We start from the raw sequence: 21,459 nt of genomic DNA on the forward strand, positions 1-21,459 counted from the left end.
TGGGTTCCAGGCTTTATGTCTAACATGCAGAGAAACCAGTGTGGTTCCCAGTTTGCAACACCACCACCTCAGTCGGGGCCTTCCATGTCCCCTCACCCCTCTCCTGGTCCTGGTCCTGGAGGACAAATGTACCCAGGGATGGGGCCCAGGCCCTACCTCCAGGGTGGCTCCAGTGGCCCCTACGGACCCCAGGGATCCCAGGCAAACCAGTATGGACCCCAAGGTAGGAGCACTACAGCTGTTGTTTCATTATACTTATCTACCTTTACACTATGTATGCAGTGGATTCGGCTATTTCAGTCACACCTGTTCGTGACAGGTGTATAAAATCGAGCACACAGCCATGCAACCTCCATAGACAAACACTGACAGTAGAATGGCCTTACTGAAGAGCTCAGTGACTTTTAACATCGCACCGTCATAGGATGACACCTTTCCAACAAGTAATTTCATCAAATGTCTGCCCTGCTAGAGCTGCCCGGGTCAACTAAGTGCTGTAATTGTGAAGTGGAAATGTCTAGGAGCAACAACGGCTCAGCTGCAAAGTGGTAGGCCACACAAGCTCACAGAACGGGACCGCCAAGTGCTGAAGCGTGAAGCGTGTAAAACCGTCTGTCCTCGGTTACAACACGCACTAACGAGTTCCAAACTGCCTCTGGAAGCAACATCAGCACAAGAACTGTTCATCGGGAGCTTCATAAGTGGGTTTCCATGGCCGAGCAGCCACACACAAGCCTAAGATCACCATGCGCAATGCCAAGTGATGGCTGAAGTGGTGTAACGCTCACCGCCATTGGACTGAATCATGCTTCACCATTTGGCAACCCTACGGCCGAATCTGTGTTTGGCAGATGCCAGAAGAACGCTACCTGCCCAAATGCATAGTGCCAACTGTAAAGTTTGTTGGAGGAGGTATAATAGTCTGGGGCTGTTTTTCATGGTTCGGGCGAGGCTCCTTAGTTCTAGTGAAGGGAAATCTTAACGCTACATTTGTGGCAACAGTTTGGGAAAGGCCTTTTCCTGTTTCAGCATGACAATGCCCCCGTGAACAAAGCGAGGCCCATACAGACATGGTTTGCACAGAGCACTGACCTCAACCCGTCGAACACCTTTGGGATGAATTGGAACGCTGACTGCGAGCCAGGAGGCCCTAATCGCCCAACTTCACTAATGCTCTTGTGGCTGAATGGAAGCAAGTCCCCACTGCAAAGTTACAATATCTAGTGGAAAGCCTTCCCAGGAGAGTAGAGGCTGTTATAGCAGGGATGGGCCAACTCCATATTAATTGCTATGATTTTGGAATGAGATGTTTTTGACGAGCAGGTGTCCACATACTTTTGGTCATGTAGTGTATATAACAGAACAGATAGTAACTCTGGTATACAGTAAGAGTATGAACGGGTCATGGCTCATGAGTAAGAATCCCTCTAAATGGATCCACTTACTGAGGAATGGCATTGGTATTTCCATATTCAACCAGCACTACTTGGCAGCCACTGAAGACATTTTATTCTCTTGTATTTGAGAGAAAAAGTTGTGGACCTTGACATAAATGTCAACTCTCTACATAGTGTTTTAAGGAAACAATAGCATGGACCTGGTTCTTTCTCTCTCTATCTCTTTCTCCCCCCCCCTCACTATGGGATTAAGCCATTCGTCAGAATATTCATGAAGCACTTGAACTCTAGACGCTACCCATGCCTATATCATTATTGGATTAAAGACAGATTGACGTGGCAGGCCCGGCTGATAAGACGTGTTTTTGGGCTCAGTGATGTTGTTCAATGCCATTACTGGGGTCAGTATTTTTAAGTTGCCCACAGAAATGGGTTAGTGTTTTAATTGCCCACCAACGTCATTAAAGCCAATGAGGAGGTCAGTTTGATGTTGTCATCCTTTGGCCTGTGGTAGACTTGTGGGAAACAGTAGAGAGGATACTTCTAGTCTGAGAGTGCATTTCAAATCAGACCCACATTGCAGTATTCGTACCATAGTCTTTTCCCCGTGGTCAAATAAAATTACAGAATGGTTTGAAAAAGGAGTCATAAGCTGTGTTGGAATACTCATACTAACCCCACTAACTGTACTATTTGTGACATAAATTGAGTATATAGTGTGCTTATTGCTCATAGTATGGATATACTGTAGTTAGTATGCCAAATGTTCCCAGATGTTGTACTACATTCGCCAAAATACGAAGTATACAAGCAATGGACACTATTTCCGTGCTTTCAGGCCCCATAATACAATTCTTCCAAAAATGTGCGTTGCTTCACAACATTTTCAGATTGAAAGAAAATGTCGGAAAATGTGCTGCCGAAGTCCGACGAGAGCAGATACAAATTCATTGCTTTAACTAATTATGTCAAAATGTTGAGCAATGTATTAAAGTAATGACTTTTCAAATAAGTTACGTTACACGTTATGTTGGCTGACAATTTGTAAGCTACGCTGTCCTTTGGAACCGCATTGCTTATCATTACAGCAGTATGTGCCGGTATGTTAGCTAGCTACCTAACGAGTTGGCTACTAATACATCGAACTTGCCAGTATATTAACTATATGCGATCTAACTAACTAGCCAACATTTATTGACTTGATTATACACGTAATTCTTAGCTTAGCTAAGTGGTATAGTCGTTGTGCGTTCTCAATGGACATTGTGAATTCGGGTGTGTTTGTAAATTTGTTCTGGCTACTCTCATTTGAGTGTGCCAGAGCACAGAATACCTGATGAATTTACGAACACTCACAACACCTGTTGAATATGGCCGGTGTCAGTCAACGTTGGCAAAAAAGCGTAATTAAATTGTTGCCAGCAGCATAGTTACAGTCACCGACACTCTGGATAACATGAAAACAGCCTAACCAGCTCTGCTAGTGCGAGTAAAATGGTCAGAGTGAGGTGTTCTCTCATTTGTGTCTGGTACTAGCTAGCAAGCTAACCAACGTTAGCCAATTAGCTTGGGTGCTTGACTGCAGTTGTGAGGTCACGAACACACCCAAAGTTATAATATGTCTAGCTAGTAATTTGTTATAATAAGCTAGCAAGGGGTTGCATAGCAACAGCATCAACTTCCAGTAGACATGCCTGGCGCTAGTACGCTCAACTGAAAGGATACAGTTCTTTTAAAGTATACTAAAATTAACTAATAGTATGTCGTACATTTTATTTTATTTATTTTTTATTTCACCTTTATTTAACCAGGTAGGCTAGTTGAGAACATGTTCTCATTTACAACTGCGACCTGGCCAAGATAAAGCATAGCAGTGTGAACAGACAACACAGAGTTACACATGGAGTAAACAATTAACAAGTCAATAACATAGTAGGAAAAAAAAGAGAGTCTATATACATTGTGTGCAAAAGGCATGAGGAGGTAGGCGAATAATTACAATTTTGCAGATTAACACTGGAGTGATAAATGATCAGATGGTCATGTACAGGTAGAGATACTGGTGTGCAAAAGAGCAGAAAAGTAAATAAATATAAACAGTATGGGGATGAGGTAGGTAAATGGGTGGGCTATTTACCAATAGACTATGTACAGCTGCAGCGATCAGTTAGCTGCTCAGATAGCAGATGTTTGAAGTTGGTGAGGGAGATAAAAGTCTCCAACTTCAGCGATTTTTGCAATTCGTTCCAGTCACAGGCAGCAGAGAACTGGAAGGAAAGGCGGCCAAATGAGGTGTTGGCTTAAGGGATGATCAGTGAGATACATACAGTACCAGTCAAAAGTTTGGACACACCTACTCATTCCAGGGTTTTTATTTATTTTTACTATTTTCTGCATTGTAGAATAATAGTGAAGATATCAATAAAATAACACATGGAATCATTTAGTAACCAAAAAAGTGTTGGCCACCCTTTGCCTTCATAACAGCTTTGCACACTCTTGGCATTCTCTCAACCTGCTTCATAAGGTAGTCACTTGGAATGCATTTCAATTAACAGGTGTGCCTTGTTAAAGTTAATTTGTGGAATTTATTTCCTTCTTAATGCCTTTGAGCCAATCATTTGTGTTGTGACAAGGTGGGGGTGGGAAGATAGCATGGCATGAACAGCTCAAATAAGCAAAGAGAAACAACAGTCCATCATTACTTTAAGACATGAAGGTCAGTCAATATGGAACATTTCAAGAACTTCAAAAGTTTCTTCAAGTGCAGTTGCAGAAACCATCAAGCTCTATGACAAAACTGGCTCTCACGAGGACCGCCACAGGACAGGAAGACCTGGAGTTACCTCTGCTGCGGAGGATAAGTGCATTAGAGTTAACTGCACCTCAGATTGCAGCCCAAATAAATTGCTTCACAGAGTTCAAGTAACAGACACAACTGTTCAGAGGAGACTGCGTGAATCAGGCCTTCATGGTTGAATTTCTGCAAAAAAAACAACTAGTAAAGGACATCAATAAGAAGAAGAGACTTGCTTGGGCCAAGAAACACAAGCAATGGACATTAGAACAGTGGAAATCCAAATTTGAGATTTTTTTGTGAGATGCAGAGTAGGTGAACAGATGATCTCTGCATGTGTGGTTCCCACCGTGAAGCCTGGAGAAGGAGGTTTGATGATGTGGGGGTGCTTTGCTGGTGACACTGTCAGTGATTTATTTAGAATTCAAGGCACACTCAACCAGCATGGCTACTACAGCATTCTGCAGCGATATGCCGTCCCATCTGGTTTGCGCTTAGTGGGACTATCATTTGTTTTTCAACAGGACAATGACCCAACACACCTCCAGGCAGTGTAAGAGCTATTTCCGCATGAAACTGGTTGAGAGAATGCCAAGAGTGTGCAAAGCTTTAATCAAGGCAAAGGGTGGCTACTTTGAAGAATCTAAAATATATTTATAAATAACACTTTTTTGGTAACTACATGATTCCATATATATTATTTCATAGTTTTGATGTCTTCACTATTATTCTACAATGTATAAAATAGTAAAAATTAAGAAAAACCCTTGAATGAGTAGGTGTGTCCAAACTTTTGACTGGTACTGTACTCATTAAGTATGTAGTATACATTATGTTAGTATGGGTATTCAAACACAGCTATGGTCTGTGGTCACTCAATTTGACCAAACACTGTGTATTATAAGTTATAGTGTGAATGAAGTCGATTTTAAACCAGTAACCTGTCAGATATGCAGGCTCTTGTTTCGCCGGTCAAAAAGTCTTCCAAAACACACCAGTCCATTTCAGCACTTGGTGGGAAAAATTCTTTGAATACCTCTTTGCAATTAAAGTGTCTTTTCGAGTTGAGTGTTCTCTATGCGACTGTAGAAAGCATCAGTCACTCCCATATCTTTGCATCTGCTTTTGTGTTTAGTTCCCCTGGATGTGCACCAAAGGACATTTTGGGGTATTAGTAATGTGTGCTCTGTGTCACTGTGATGAAGGCACCGTCCATGTGTGTGTTTTTCTAATATCGCTGAGACCCTGACATTAGTTCCATGTTGATTAATAGCTCTAATGCATGTGGTATTTGGCCTCTCTCCTCCCACTCTTATGTGCTAATGTGACTTAGCTGGGATGACAGCCAGTGGCTGAGGCAGAACAAAACTGAAATATAAAAAAGTCTGGAGTCGGATGAGTGCGAAACGCTGCACAGCTGACAGTATGGATGTTCTCGCCAGTGACAAGCCAACCCCTCCACCCCCATACACTCTAAAGACAGAGTACACACACATACACACGCTCTTCTCTCTCTCTATCTCTCTCTTTTCATTTTCTCTCTCTCTCAACACACAAGCACACAGGACCCCCCCCCTGAGGAACATGTGTGTTGGAGTGGGTCCATGGATCCCCAAGGCGGTTGCAGTACCCTGGTGGCGGGGTGGGCTCTGGGGCCTGGTTATGAAAGGGTTTGTTCAGGCTGGTCTGTTCAGGCTGGTGTGTTCAGGCTGGTCTGTTCAGGCTGGTCTGTTCAGGCTGGCCTGTTCAGGCTGGCCTGTGTTGGCTGGGGCTTGAGCTGAGGTGAACAGGCCAGGCAGCTGCTGCTCATTGTCCTTAATGACGGCTCCATCTGCTTCCCGTCTTTCCCGTGCCACAAAATTACTAACCCATTAAACCAACATGGAAACGCACTCCAAGTTCCTGATCCCTGCACTCTGTTTTTCTTGGCCAGTCTTGGCACTGCTAGAAGATCCAAGCCTCAGGCTGTGAACAACTGAACACATATCAGTGTGTGTGTATCACCAATACACTCTCTTTCTACACTCTAGCTCTCCGTCTCTCTCTCTCTCTTTCTCTCTCTCTCTCTCTCTCATCGCTGACACACTCTGACACGCTGAGCTTGTACTCTGGCTAAGAACATGAAAACTGTCTCTTGTTTCATTGTGTAACTTAAATGCGACAGCATTTGTCTTTTATCAAGGTAAAGGATACTACAACCTTCAGGTCAGCACAAGGAAATCCACCTACCTCCTCTCTACTAACGCAATGAGGTACAGCATCTGGGTTGACCACTTACAATGTTTAACTACAAAATATGTTGACCGCCCTTTGAAGAGCGAAGAGAGCGAGAAAGGCACGCGGGTGAGAGGGAGGGAGAATTTGAGAGAATTTCTGAGGAATCGAAAAGGGAAAAAAAATCACTTTTACCCATAATTCTTCTCTCCAAAAGAACACTGTCATGCCCCCCATTTGTTTGTGTTCAGCAACATACTATACAGTTTGTTTTTAATGTTAGCTAAGCAACTCTGGCCATTCTCTATGTCCTGCAGCTGTAGACTACTGCTGTGTAATCTGCGTTACGTTCCTCAGTGATGGAGTCCACAGATTCCTGCCAAAGCCAGGGATGGGTGAGCCGGTTGTTAGCAACGCTGCATCCAGTCTGCTGAGGAAGCAGTGTCTGTAATCTGTTCGGTCACAGTCCTCCTTTTCCCGCAGGAGTGTGGAGATTAAATACAGCTCGGCAACAGCGCCTCAGAATGCATGACCATGCCTGGAATTTCCATGTAATTGGTATCACACCGCAGTCCTCTCTCTGCCTCTGTCGGTTATAAATACCACACCTCCCAAAGGCAACCGCAGCCTGAGACGGCAGGGAGGGCTGGGTCAGGAGAATAGTAAGGTATGGAAGAGAAATGATATCTCTCTGCCGCTTTTTCTCTCTGTTTTGCTTGTAAATGTACCTAAACAGCAAAAGGAGCAGATAAAGCTGATGCTTAGGTGTGTGAGTGCTGTGTAAAAGTCTGAATGAGGACGAGAGGCCCCGCAGAGCAGCCCTGGATCATGTAGTGGTATTCTGGGTAAGAGATGGGCCCCTCAGTGGCTGTAGAGAACAGAGCGGAGCAGGGAGCGGCACCACTACTCTCCCCTGAAGTAGCACCCTGGCATGGCACCAGCTGCATTACCAGCCATCTTGGAAATGAACTATTATCACGCTGAAGAAGAACACCTCACAGGCCAGCTGAATGTAAATCCTTCTCGTCCGCCTGAAAAAAGCCCCCAAAATTAGAATACGAACAAGATTTTTCTCTCAAATAGCTGCTTGAAGTGTATCTCTGGTCACCCTAAACACAGCTCTTAAACTGAAGATAGTCTCTTAAATGTCAAAACAGTATGATTGTTGAACTCTGTGCAGAACACATGTCCACTTCTATGTGATCCTTCCTCGTCCATACGACTCTCACGGTAGCGTTTGTGGAAGTGTAAACCACAGCAGATTAGGAAACCCTAGCCTTTATGGAAACTTCACAGGCTCTGTCTCTTGCTCTTTTCTGATTGGCAGCCTGGATGCTAAAGATGGAAAAACCCAGTTGGAATATCCAAATTGGCCTCAGTGATGGGCCTCACACAAATGGGCCTCACACAACAACACACGCACAAAAAGAGCACTGAGAGGCAATGGAGCAGAGCCAGAGCCCAACCAGTGTTGGGGTTCAGCAGGTGGGCGGTGTGGGCCGCTGACTCAGGCGTTTCAGATGCAGCACGTACAGTACAATGAGGAGGAGATGGAGGATACCACAAGACAGATGATTCCCAGGGTTCTCAACAATGTCACTGCTGAAAAGAGAGTGGAATGGTACTGTGCCTCACTGCATATACACACATGCGCACACACATCCACACACACCCTATCCATGTTTTAATACATCCTCCTGTGCTTGTCCTCCAACCACCTTTTTCTTTTAACGGTTCCTTTTTTTTGGAAAGTTGGCAATGAGGCCCCAAAACCCTTGACAGGTGTCAACTGTGTTCCAAATCAGCCAGACTCCCCAGATACATATCTGGCACTCTACATTTCCTGCTACACTACATTTCATCACACTTTCTGGGCAAATTCAACTGGAGCAGCAGAGTTTCATGGGAAAGACTTGTTTTGATTCGATATAAATCCCGTCTCCGGGGGAGCTTTTTTTTTTCTGTTGGACTCGCAGGCTTACGTCATAAGGAATGTCTTTCCTCTGAAGCAGCTCGAGGACACCAAGAGCTATTTCCATTTTTGGAGTCTGTTCCATGCGCGGAGTATTTGTCATTGAACTTTCCTCATTCAGGTTTAAAGGGACTTGATCCCCTTTTCCAGACATATTCTCAGAGGATTAGGCTTTGAGCCCCGACTAAAGCACTCTTAATCAAATCAAAATAAATAGCCCCCTTCACAAAAGGGACTCCACATTTTCCGTGTGTGTGTGTGGTGTGTGCGCACATGCATGCATGTGTGTGTGTTTTCTTGAATGTTTGTGACTCCTTTTCCAGCTGGTTCTGGAGTGTGTTAAGCCTAAATGCAGGGGTTTAAATGTGCGTTAGGAAGGCTGGTGCCATTACGGATGCTGGGGCAGGAAGAAAGCCTTTACTGCAGATTACAGTGGCTCTCAAGTGTTTCTCAAACTCAAGCTTTGCAATTGTTCACATGGTGATTCAGCATCCCTCCCCTCCCATAGATGTCAAATCTGCAGCCAATATATCAATGGCTTCAGTAAAACAAACAACTGTATTCACAATTGCATAGATACACCCTACAGAGGTTATTGAGACAAAAGTGTAATGATGTATGTGTCAGTTAAGCTGTTTCATCTGACATTTGCTTCTATTTCACATATGATGTTGATTTTCTATCACAATATAATCCTTGTGCTGTGACGCCGTAGCTGCATACTGTAATACTATGGTCATTTAGCATGCGCTTTTATCTAAAACAACTTACAGTTGACTCGTAAAGCATGTATAGAAGAGTATCTTTGTGTGCCAAGCCTCTAGGTTCTCTGCAATGGATGCAGAGTGAATGAGAGAAAATGACTACATGGAACTAGCATAAGATAGATAACTGTCACTTTATTTATGCTGAGGGATAAACGTACTGTTATTGTTAAACTGGCCTCTGCTAACTCCCAGATGTTCTATTTCTCCTCTGTCCTCAGGTAACTACCCACGTCCACCCAACTACGGTGGGACCCCCAGTGCCAACTACAGCGGTCCCGGCCCTGGCATGACCAACAGCCTGGGTATGAATGCCAGCAGCCCCATGCACGGCCAGGGTCCCGGGCAGCCCATGCCCATGGGCCGCAGTCTTGGCGCGGGCAGCCGACCCTACCCCAACATGGCCCCCAGCTCCCCCAGTATGCCCCAGCCGGCAGGCCCAGGCATGGGCCCTCCTTCACTGGGCAACGTCAACCGCAAGGCCCAGGAGGCAGCCGCTTCCATTATGCAGGCCGCAGTCAACTCTGTACAGAGCAGGTGAGATGACATGTTCATTTTTTTCACCAGTGGTCTCTCTGATGATGTGTGATTTGTGTGTGATTTGCGTGTGTGTGCGTGTGTGCGAGTGTGATCTGTGTATGAGAGTGACATTGATAGACAGAGAGAGAAGAGGAGAGGAATTGGGCAGAAGGCTGATCACAGTACTGCAATGTTCCAGTAATAATACTCTATTTGGAGAAGAGACTATTTTTACTACCCCCTGAAATAGTCTGCTAAAATGTGTGAGCACAGGGTATCACTCACTTATGTCACTACAGAGACTTTGGGGCTTTACGCTCTTCAGACTAAAGTTTCAGTGCGTAGTTCTCTATGCTCAAACTGTGGAGAGATATAGAGCAGCATTTTGTGCCATGGAACTCCTTCAATTAAATCTCTTATTGTTTAATACTAGAGTACAGTAAGAGATTCATATAGGACAGAGTTCCCCAACTGGCTGAATTTGTCCCCCGGGTAGTTTTTTGGACCCCCCAAGTTTTCTGAGCAAAATATCTATGTATAATATATAGATATATATATATATATATATATATTATACATATTATATATTATACATAGATATTATACATATTTATACATATTTATTTTTTAATATTGGACTTAAAAACACCAGGAAATCAGCTACAAGTGATTTTAATTTAGGAAATCTGTTCCCAGGTTCCCACACATAATAGACAGATGTGATCGTATACAAATGTAAGCAAGATTTGAAATGATTATGTTTTAGTCAAATATTGTATCTGTTTGGGCTTCTTGCGATCATTTTGCAGTCAACAAACGATTTGTAATTATGTTCCGGCCCCCCGTCCATCCCCTTAAGAAGAAATCGGCCGGCAGCTGAATCTAGTTGATGATCCCTGATGTAGGGCTTCTATTTATCTGGAAGGCATTTGAAGCACAACCTCTCTGGTGAAATTATGTCCAGTGGAATATTGTGTTAGAGACTGAGTAGCAGTAGAAAAAACAGAGCCGTTACAATGAACAACGATGCACTGTGTTGCCTTGGAAAACACTTAACAAGATTTCAAGTGCTCAAAACATGCCCTTCACATGTACAACACAACACCGAGCTACTTAGGAAACTCAACATAAAAAAGCAGCGTTGTGAAGAACCTTGACACATATCAAGCAGTACATATTTATAGGGCCGGGACAATACCAGTACCGCAATATTTTTTCCATGGCAAAAATGAAAACACGAAGCAGACCTCACTCTTTGGTCCTTTAAAAACGTGCTGTATAAAATGTTGTGTGCTATTGTAAGGTTTTGTATTTATTTTCTTCGTCAACCTTGTGTTCTGTTTCATTGTGTTCTTGAACGTAGCCCTGTCTTTCATTTTTGTTCATAGATTTCACCTGTGTTAGTTACTCACCTGGTCTCATCAGCTCCTTATTTAGTCCAGTTCATTCTGTTTGTGCCTTTGTGAGGTATTGTTCGTTTTGACTCTACTAAGCCTTTTCCTAGCTCGTTTGTGAGAACCAGTTATAGCCTTCAGTCCTAGTTTTGATTCACCTGCCTATTTGCCTACCTGTGTGTGACCAATTCCTGCCTTCTGCGAAATAAACACCTGCCGCACTCTGCGCGTGAATCTACACCTTTTTCTCCCTGACTATTCATTACAGCTATAGCTTTGAAAATAAATGTGCCTCTGGAGGACAACATAATGTTTGTTTCCAACATTAGGGCTGTTTTCCTAAGTTAAATCCGCTTTGTGTTTTGTTTCCTTGCTACGATACTCACGAGTATCGCAATACTGGTATCGTCCCGGCCCTACTTACTTATGTACTTCCAGTATTTATGCTAAATGGAATGGGGAATGGGTAGATGGGTGTTATTTAGCTAGTGTGCTTGACTGTTTAATGTGTGAGTGCTTCCCAGAGCAGGGCAGAAATGTGAGGAGGAAGGGGTGGGATTGTGTGTGGGCAGTAAACTCTGGCTGAACCCTGTCTTGGGAGTATTTGTAAACATGGACCAGTCTTTAAAATGGTAGGAGGAACAGAAGTGGTCATACTGAGCAGCTTGGGGCTTCGCCTTCTGTAGCAATGCAGACGGGCGGAGGCCAATCACCGATGCTTCTGCTGAAGTGGCCTTGTGAATGTGTATCCCTATTTATGTACAGAATATCATTAATTGAAATGAGTGTCTGCCTCCCCCAGGTTCTCTGGCAGGCTATTCCAGAGGCTGGGAGCATAGTAACTAAAGGCTGTCTCTCCATGCCTCTTGGTTCTAGGCTTTGGGATAGTTAAAAGGCCAGTGCCAGAGGACCTGAGGGACCTACTGGGTACATAACTTAAAAGCATGTCTGACATGTATTGGGGTTCAAAATCGTGGCTTGATTTAAAAACCAATAGAAGAATCTTAAAATGTATTCTAAAACTCACAGACAGCCAATGCAGACTTTAAACCAGTGTAATATGTGCTCTCCGTCTGGTCTTGGTCAGTACCTATGCTGAAGACTTCTGTGTATTTTGCAGTTGACCAATGGCTTTTTTGGGTAGACCAGACAGGAGAGCATTACAGTAGTCAAGCCTTCTTGTAATAAAAGCATGTATGAGTCTCTCTGTATCAGCCTGAGAAACGGCCGCACCTTGGCAATGTTCCTCAAGTAGTAAAAAGCTATTTTGGTCACATTCCTACTGTGTGATTCAAAATTAAGTTCAGAATCTAAAATGACACCTAGGTTTTTTTTACATGGTATTTTATCTTTATGTGAATTCAAATGTGCGGCCAGATTCTCTCACTGTGCTTTGGCTCCAAAAAGTACCTTGGTCTTGTCTTGATTTAGCTGGAGGAAGTTGTGAGCCATCCAACTATTTAAATTACTTATACAATCTAATAATTTATCTCTGGAGCTAAAATCCTCTGGTGACACAGAAATGTAAAGTTGTGTATCATCTGCGTAGCAGTGAAAATCAATGTTGTGCTTTCTGATAACGCTGCCAAGGGGTAACATATACACTGCTCAAAAAAATAAAGGGAACACTTAAACAACACAATGTAACTCCAAGTCAATCACACTTCTGTGAAATCAAACTGTCCACTTAGGAAGCAACACTGATTGACAATAAATTTCACATGCTGTTGTGCAAATGGAATAGACATCAGGTGGAAATGATTGGCAATTAGCAAGACACCCCCAATAAAGGAGTGGTTCTGCAGGTGGGGACCACAGACCACTTCTCAGTTCCTATGCTTCCTGGAGGACGTTTTGGTCACTTTTGAATGCTGTCGGTGCTTTCACTCTAGTGGTAGCATGAGACGGAGTCTACAACCCACACAAGTGGCTCAGGTAGTGCAGCTCATCCAGGATGGCACATCAATGCGAGCTGTGGCAAGAAGGTTTGCTGTGTCTGTCAGCGTAGTGTCCAGAGCATGGAGGCGCTACCAGGAGACAGGCCAGTACATCAGGAGACGTGGAGGAGGCCGTAGGAGGGCAACAACCCAGCAGCAGGAACGCTACCTCCGCCTTTGTGCAAGGAAGAGCTGGGGGAGCACTGCCAGAGCCCTGCAAAATGACCTCCAGCAGGCCACAAATGTGCATGTGTCTGCTCAAACGGTCAGAAACAGACTCCATGAGGGTGGTATGAGGGCCCGATGTCCACAGGTGGGGGTTGTGCTTACAGCCCAACACCGTGCAGGACGTTTTTCATTTGCCAGAGAACACCAAGATTGGCAAATTCGCCACTGGCGCCCTGTGCTCTTCACAGATTCACACTGAGCACAAGTGACAGACGTGACAGTCTGGAGATGATGTGGAGAACGTTCTGCTGCCTGCAACATCCTCCAGCATGACCGGTTTGGCGGTGGGTCAGTCATGGTGTGGGGTGGCATTTCTTTGGGGGGCCGCACAGCCCTCCATGTGCTCGCCAGAGGTAGCCTGACTGCCATTAGGTACCGAGATGAAATCCTCAGACCCCTTGTGAGACCATATGCTGGTGCCGTTGGCCCTGGGTTCCTCCTAATGCAAGACCATGCTAGACCTCATGTGGATGGAGTGTGTCAGCAGTTCCTGCAAGAGGAAGGCATTGGTGCTATGGACTGGCCCGCCCGTTCCACAGACCTGAATCCAATTAAGCACATCTGGGACATCATGTCTCGCTCCATCCACCAACGCCACGTTGCACCACAGACTGTCCAGGAGTTGGAGGATGCTTTAGTCCAGGTCTGGGAGGAGATCCCTCAGGAGACCATCCTCTACCTCATCAGGAGCATGCCCAGGCGTTGTAGGGAGGTCATACAGGCACGTGGAGGCCACACACACTACTGAGCCTCATTTTGACTTGTTTTAAGGACATTACATCAAAGTTGGATCAACCTGTAGTGTGGTTTTCCACTTTAATTTTGAGTGTGACTCCAAATCCAGACCTCCATGGGTTGATAAATTTCCATTGATCATTTTTGTGTGATTTTGTTGTCAGCACATTCAACTATGTAAAGAAAAAAGTATTTAATAAGATTATTTCATTCATTCAGATCTAGGATGTGTTGTTTTAGTGTTCCCTTTATTTTTTTGAGCAGTGTATAAACTGAACGGTACCGGAACCAAATTCGAAACCTTGTGGAACGCCACTTGTGATATCTATTTTCTCTGAGTTATGTTCACCAAGGGTGACGACAACTCTTTGACCGGTTAAATAGGTCCGAAACCAATTTAGAACTGGACCGGAGAGGCCAACCCACTGGACCGGAGAGGCCAACCCACTGGACCGGAGAGGCCAACCCACTGGACCGGAGAGGCCAACCCACCTCTCCAGTCTGTCCAGAAGACATCATGGTCAACAGTGTCGAATGCAACACTTAAACCCAAGAGTACATGAATAGAAAGCTGTTTGGCATCTGTGTTCGCTCTAAGATCATTTACCACTTCAACTAAGGCTGTCTCTGTGCTGTGGTGGGCATGAAAACCAGAATGGAATTTTTTTAAATACAGTTGGCACTTAAAAAAACATTTAGCTGTTTGAAAACCAATTTCTCCAGAATTTTGCTTAAGAATGGAAGGTTGGAGATTGGTAGAAAATTGCTAGGAGCTGAAGAATATAGATTACTTTTCAGAAGGGGTTTCGCCATAACAGTTTTTAGTGCAGTGGGGAAAGTGCCTGTGAACAGGCAGTGATTAACAATAGCCTTCACTTCTTCAGATATGCAATTAAAAACTGTTTTGAAGAAGGTGGTGGGGATAGGATCGAGAAGGCAGGTAGAAGGCTTGTGATATCACTTTCCTGAGCACATCTGTGTCAACCAGGGAAAATACATCCAGATTGCCTTTGCGTGTTAGGCTGACTAATACTCAGCCTAATGTTGGTTATCTTATCTCTGAAATATGCCGCAAACTCATCCATCACATTTAGATGTGGAGGAAAGTTCACATAGGTTTGCGGGAGTAGGATTTGTCAGACCACCGATGGTGGAGAAGAGCACTCTCTAATTATTCTGATTATTAGTGATCAAGTTAGAAAAATGTGCCCGTCTGGCATTTCTAATTGCCTTGTTATATATGCCAAGTTGCTCTCTCAGAATAGCATAATGGACCAGATAATGGTGTTCAGATAAAGCAACGTCAACAATGGAGGATATGTCAATAGAAAGCCCTTGGTAATAACCAGGTCCATCTAGAGTGTGGCTGTGGTTATGTGTAGGCACAATAGCATGTTGGATAAAGAGAATGAAACAAAACACGTTTCATATTTAAAGAACTCATTTGGATGAATTAATAGGCGTACAACAATAGCAATGATAAAAAAACAAATGATTATAAAATACGAGACAAGAAACAAAGGGGAAAAAAGTGCATCCTACCTGAATAGCGAGTTGCACCGTAGCCTGCATTTGGCCGTGCCAACATTCTTCTCATCTTTCTCCATATGGGGGGACATTCCCCTTGTAGCAGGGCTCTAGACGAACATTTTCCTTTTCAGTTAGTGGCACCAGCCCATGATTTGGTCGCACCAATTTATTTTCAGGGCCTATCATCTTCTAAAGACTTATACAGTGCTTTATTAAAAGTGTTATAGACTACTGAGATGGAATTGAAGAAATGTGTTGTTTCATCATCTTGTGATAATCATCTTGTGATAATCTAGAGATTATCATGCATTTTTGATAGACACTTGCAATATTGTTTTGAAATTTTACTGTTAAAATAGGGCCAAATTTTTATTTAAAAGAAAATGTCAATAGAGATGAATTTGACTGCATCTTTATGTGCTCTAAGGTCACAGGCTGATATATTTGGGGCTAATTCACCACCTGAGGAAGTGGAAACTCAAAACACATTAGCTAGATCACGAACTCTAAAGATAATACCCACTCATAGTAGTCATGTACATTTCATGTAAAAAAAAAATATCAAAAAGCCGACCGTCCAATACTTTACTTACACTTTATTGAGGTTAATTCTACAGGTACAGTGCACATTCATCAATGTTTCAGTAAAAGTGCCAACCGCAGTCCCTGGGCAGGTTATTAAAAACTAGTAGAATAACAATACAGACAACATAGGACAAGCACACGTAGCAGGCAGACAGACAATAGCACCAAAAACAACAAAACAAAATACATAGAAGCAACAAACAGTGTTTACACACCTCACCAGATACGTACATACAGTACAACAGATAACATGGAAAGCGGCAATACACAGCTAGGGATTATGTTTGCAAGTTGGATTGGCCATTAGCCATGTCTTTGTGGTTTTTTTGTGAAGGTGTGATAGGTGGTGCAGTTACGCGTGTCTGGTGGCAGTGTGTTCCAAATCAAATCAAATTTTCTTTGTCATATACACATGGTTAGCAGATGTTAATGCGAGTGTAGCGAAATGCTTGTGCTTCTAGTTCCGACAATGCAGTAATAACCAACAAGTAATCTAGCTAACAATTCCAAAACTACTGTCTTATACACAGTGTAAGGGGATAAAGAATATGTACATAAGGATATATGAATGAGTGATGGTACAGAGCAGCATAGGCAAGATACAGTAGCTGATATCGAGTACAGTATATACATATGAGATAAGTATGTAAACAAAGTGGCATAGTTAAAGTGGCTAGTGATACATGTATTACATAAGGATGCAGTTGATGACATAGAGTACAGTATATACGTATGCATATGAGATGAATAATGTAGGGTATGTAAACATTATATAAGGTAGCATTGTTTAAAGTGGCTAGTGATATATTCCAGACATGGGAAGCTCTCACAGAGAAAGCAGATTATCTGAAAGTGCTTTTCCTTGAGGGTACAGTCACATCTCACGGCAGACCTGGATCTGTTGCCGTGGGTTTGGCTTTTCTGTTTAACAAAAGTACTAGGTGGGGCGGAGTTAGGCCAGACAAATCAAAATCAAATCAAACTTTATTTGTCACATGCGCTGAATACAGCATGTGCAGACCTTACCGTGAATTGCTTACTTACAAGCCCTTAACCAACAGTGCAGGACAAGACAATGAGCTTATGCTTTCTGAGGATGTAACAGTGAGGATGTTTATTGGGCTTTCTATCAAGCACTTTGAGAGCCTGTTTGTACAGTAGACAGAGGGAATTGGTTTTAATGTTGTACGGCAAGCTTGGTCCCAACTAGTCAAGCAGTATGTTAAGTGAGGGAGTATCATAGCATTGAATTACAGCTTTGCTGCCTTTATAGTCAAACAATTTCATATGTATCGGAAATTAGCTAGGTTGAATTTGGTTATTTGAGTTACCTTTTTAACCTGCTTTTTAAAAGAGAGGTTGGAATAAAATATGATGCCAAGGTACTTAAAATTGGATACCACCTGGAGCTTGTCCTCTGATACATAGATAGCTGCCTCAGTAGCGTCATTGCTCACTCTGACATACTGAGTTCTGCCTCCGAGGTATGATTTCATCCATCTCACGGCATCTTGGGAAAAGTTGAACTTGGACAGTTTTAGTGATGAGACCCTCATGGTCAACAGTATCAAAGTCTCTCCTTAGGTCTATAAACACTGCCCCAACAACATCCCCTTTGTCTGTTTCTGTGGAGTGGTTTGCTCTGAAGCCAAACTGCGTGGGTTGTGAAGGGGCTGTTGCTGAGGTGGACCATTGTTTACTCTCCTACACACTTTTCAGTAACCTTCGACACAACAGGTATTATACTAATGGGCCTGTAGTTATTCACGTCAGCAGGGTCACCTGATTTAAAGATGGGTGTTATTATGGCCGACTTCCAGACCCTTGGAAACACCCTCTGACCAATAGATGTATTGGTGACCTTAGTAATGGGGCCAGTGAGTGACTCTTTGTAGTTGTTAAAAGGTAGAGTCCAGCCCAAACACATCTTTGGCTTTAGAGTTCTTTAGTGAGCTAACCACCTTGTTCACCTCTGACTCAGAAATCTCCCTTATGGTGAAGACAGGTTGAGTATCATACACTGTCACTGACCAAGAAACCAGTGGAGGGGTTCTGTGTCAGTACCTTGACAGAGTCAACAAAGTATGAGTTGAACGCTGTTGCTATTTTGCCTGCATCCTGTGTTAAACTGCCATTCACATTGATTTGTAGTCTTTCTGCAGTGTTACTATGGTCTGAATTTCCCTTTGCTTCACCAATTATGTTGATAAAAAAGTTGGCCTTGGCCTGTCTGATTTCTTTCATCACATTATTTCTCAACATGGTAAAAACCTATGTCTGTCATGTAAAAATGTGGACTTCCGCGCTATTTTTAGGTCATGGTCTCGTTCTTTCATCAGTTTCCAGATTTCTCTATTTAGCCAAGGAAGAATGCTCTTTTCGCCAGGTTTGGATTTGGTTTTCTTTAGGAAGGCATTTATTGTAGTCGGGATTGTTGATAGAAACATCTGACTGTCAGCTTCCACATTTGTATAGGACAGAAGACCATTCCAGTTAATTCCCTTAATTGCGTATTCAAATAATTTAATTCAGCCTTAGGTATCCTGAGCTGATCCGGTTTCCTAACAGTAGAGAGGTTAAACCTGTTCAGTAGAGAAGTTAAACCTGTTCAGTAGAGAGGTTAAACCTGTTCAGTAGAGAAGTTAAACCTGTTCAGTAGAGAGGTTAAACCTGTTCAGTAGAGAAGTTATACCTGTTCAGTAGAGAAGTTAAACCTGTTCAGTAAGAGAGGTTAAACCTGTTCAGTAGAGAAGTTAAACCTGTTCAGTAGAGAAGTTAAACCTGTTCAGTAGAGAAGTTAAACCTGTTCAGTAGAGAAGTTAAACCTGTTCAGTAGAGAAGTTAAACCTGTTCAGTAGAGAAGTTAAACCTGTTCAGTAGAGAAGTTAAACCTGTTCAGTAGAGAAGTTAAACCTGTTCAGTAGAGAAGTTAAACCTGTTCAGTAGAGAAGTTAAACCTGTTCAGTAGAGAAGTTAAACCTGTTCAGTAGAGAAGTTAAACCTGTTCAGTAGAGAGGTTAAACCTGTTCAGTAGAGAAGTTAAACCTGTTCAGTAGAGAAGTTAAACCTGTTCAGTAGAGAAGTTAAACCTGTTCAGTAGAGAAGTTAAACCTGTTCAGTAGAGAAGTTAAACCTGTTCAGTAGAGAAGTTAAACCTGTTCAGTAGAGAAGTTAAACCTGTTCAGTAGAGAAGTTAAACCTGTTCAGTAGAGAAGTTAAACCTGTTCTTAGAACGCTTTCTGGCTATGAGTGTCAGATTATGGTCAGACAACCCAGTAACAATATTGAATGATTGTCACTCTCGCTGGTTTATTACTGAACACCAGATTAATCTGTGTTTTAGAAGAAAAAGTCATAGCTGTGTAAGGTCAAAGGTATTAGTGATCCGTTTGAGGATTTTCATAATTAATGTTAAAATCTCCCACGAAGATGACCTCTATCCCAAAATCACATCCCCTAAGCATGTTGTTATTAAACTGATTTAAAAAAATACACTTTTCGTGGAAGGTGGTCTGTACACGCCAATACATTTAAAATATATTTGGGGGGGACAGTTAAAACGTTTGACCAGTATATTCTAGTTCATTATCACATGACCAATCAATATGTTTACATCAGATATGTTCTTTAATTTAAATCATCGTTGTAGCCGGGCTAGGGCTGTTGCGGTGACCATATTACCACCACACCGGAGTCATGAGTCATGACCGCAGTAAAATTCCATGTAAAATTCCATTCATAGTAATCTCCTGTTATGCACACTGAATTAAAATAATGCACTCTGGACATGCGTTAGTAGTACCCAATTCGCTAACGACCATCAGGTCCTAATGGCCTGCTACTCAGGGCTCTATTGTCCCTCCATCAGGTCCTAATGGCCTGCTACTCAGGGCTCTATTGTCCCTCCATCAGGTCCTAATGGCCTGCTACTCAGGGCTCTATTGTCCCTCCATCAGGTCCTAATGGCCTGCTACTCAGGGCTCTATTGTCCCTTCATCATGTCCTAATGGCCTTCCACTCAGGGCTCTGTTGTTCCTCCATCAGGTTCTAATGGTCTGGTACTCAGGGCTCTGTTGCTCTTCCATCAGGTTCTGATAGTCTGGTACTCAGGGCTCTGTTGTTCCCCCATCAGGTTCTAATGTTCTGGTACTCAGGGCTCTGTTGTTCCTCCATCAGGTTCTGATGGTCTGGTATTCAGGGCTCTGTTGTTCCTCCTTCAGGTTCTGATGGTCTGGTACTCAGGGCTCTGTTGTTCCTCCATCAGGTTCTGATAGTCTGGTATTCAGGGCTCTATTGTCCCTCCATCAGGTTCTGATGGTCTGGTACTCAGGGCTCTATTGTTCCTCAATCAGGTTCTAATGGTCTGGTACTCAGGACTCTATTGTTCCTCCATCAGGTTCTGATGGTCTGGTATTCAGGGCTCTATTGTTCTTCTGACCACTCTGTGGAATTACAAATGAAATCTAAAATCACATCAAACACTTCTCATCAAAACAGTAGGCCTATCTTACTTTTAAAACTCACCTCACTGTGGTGATCAATTTTAAGAAAAGTTCTTATGTCTTTAGTACACAATTGGTCTAGCCTATGCTCCAAAATTAAGCAAATTCTAGTAATTGTCTTTGAGTGTGTACTGTATTGTTATGCATACTGGGTGGAGTGTTTACCTTATGCTATGCTCCAATCTTTCTACTAATAAGTCCAGGCGAGAATATATAGGCCTAGGCAATGCTATTGGTTCATTGATTGTGCAGGGTGGCTTATGGTTAGCCTACAATCATAGTGAATTTGTATTTTATTTTGAATAGCCTAGTAAAAGGGCATTTTTTATATTTTCATAATTAATAGGCTGACTCATTACCTTTAGTTACAAAATCTCACCACTGTGTGTCTTCATCTCCTCCTCTTTCTCCTTCACTCCTTTCTCGAGCGCGCAGAGAGGGGCTGTCAACAGTTTAATATGTTTCGTTGTGAAAACATGTTACTTGGTTTCCAAAATGAAGCACTGGGTAGCTGCAGGAACAGGGTTAGAGAGCCCATGTCATACAGAGTTTGGACGGAATATCACCTATCGCAGAGCGAGAGTCAGGCATGCTCCTCAAACAGTGGTTGATGAGTGAAATAACCGGAGAGTAGCCTACCAGGCATGATTGAAGAAACGAACCAGCGGGAAAGCGGCCTCTATTGGCTATTCATACGGATGTCTTTTTTCCCTGCCCCTGTTCCTGCCCATTTGGTAATGTGCCATTCTAAATTGAAACTAATTTGACATATTAGTCAAGACAAGATTCAATTGAGAATAGTCTGGAGCAGTGGAAACGCGTTCTCTGGAGTGATGAATCACACTTCACCATCTGGAAGTCCGACGAACAAATCTGGAATTGGCA

The 21,459-nt window shown here is 43.1% G+C and overlaps 1 protein-coding gene across 1 annotated transcript in view; it reads left to right on the forward strand.

Annotated features, from left to right (window-relative positions):
- The window catches only part of LOC112255745 (AT-rich interactive domain-containing protein 1B-like), a 231,755-nt gene that overhangs the window by 177,228 nt on the left and 33,068 nt on the right, over positions 1-21,459 (forward strand). Inside the window, exons 7-8 of the mRNA XM_042325452.1 lie at positions 11-223; positions 9,366-9,681. Coding sequence (XP_042181386.1) covers positions 11-223; positions 9,366-9,681 — 529 coding nt within the window. The remainder of the gene's footprint in view (positions 1-10; positions 224-9,365; positions 9,682-21,459) is intronic.

This window comes from Oncorhynchus tshawytscha, linkage group LG08, assembly GCF_018296145.1.
Source record: "Oncorhynchus tshawytscha isolate Ot180627B linkage group LG08, Otsh_v2.0, whole genome shotgun sequence".
In the NCBI taxonomy this organism is placed as follows: Eukaryota; Metazoa; Chordata; class Actinopteri; order Salmoniformes; family Salmonidae; genus Oncorhynchus; species Oncorhynchus tshawytscha.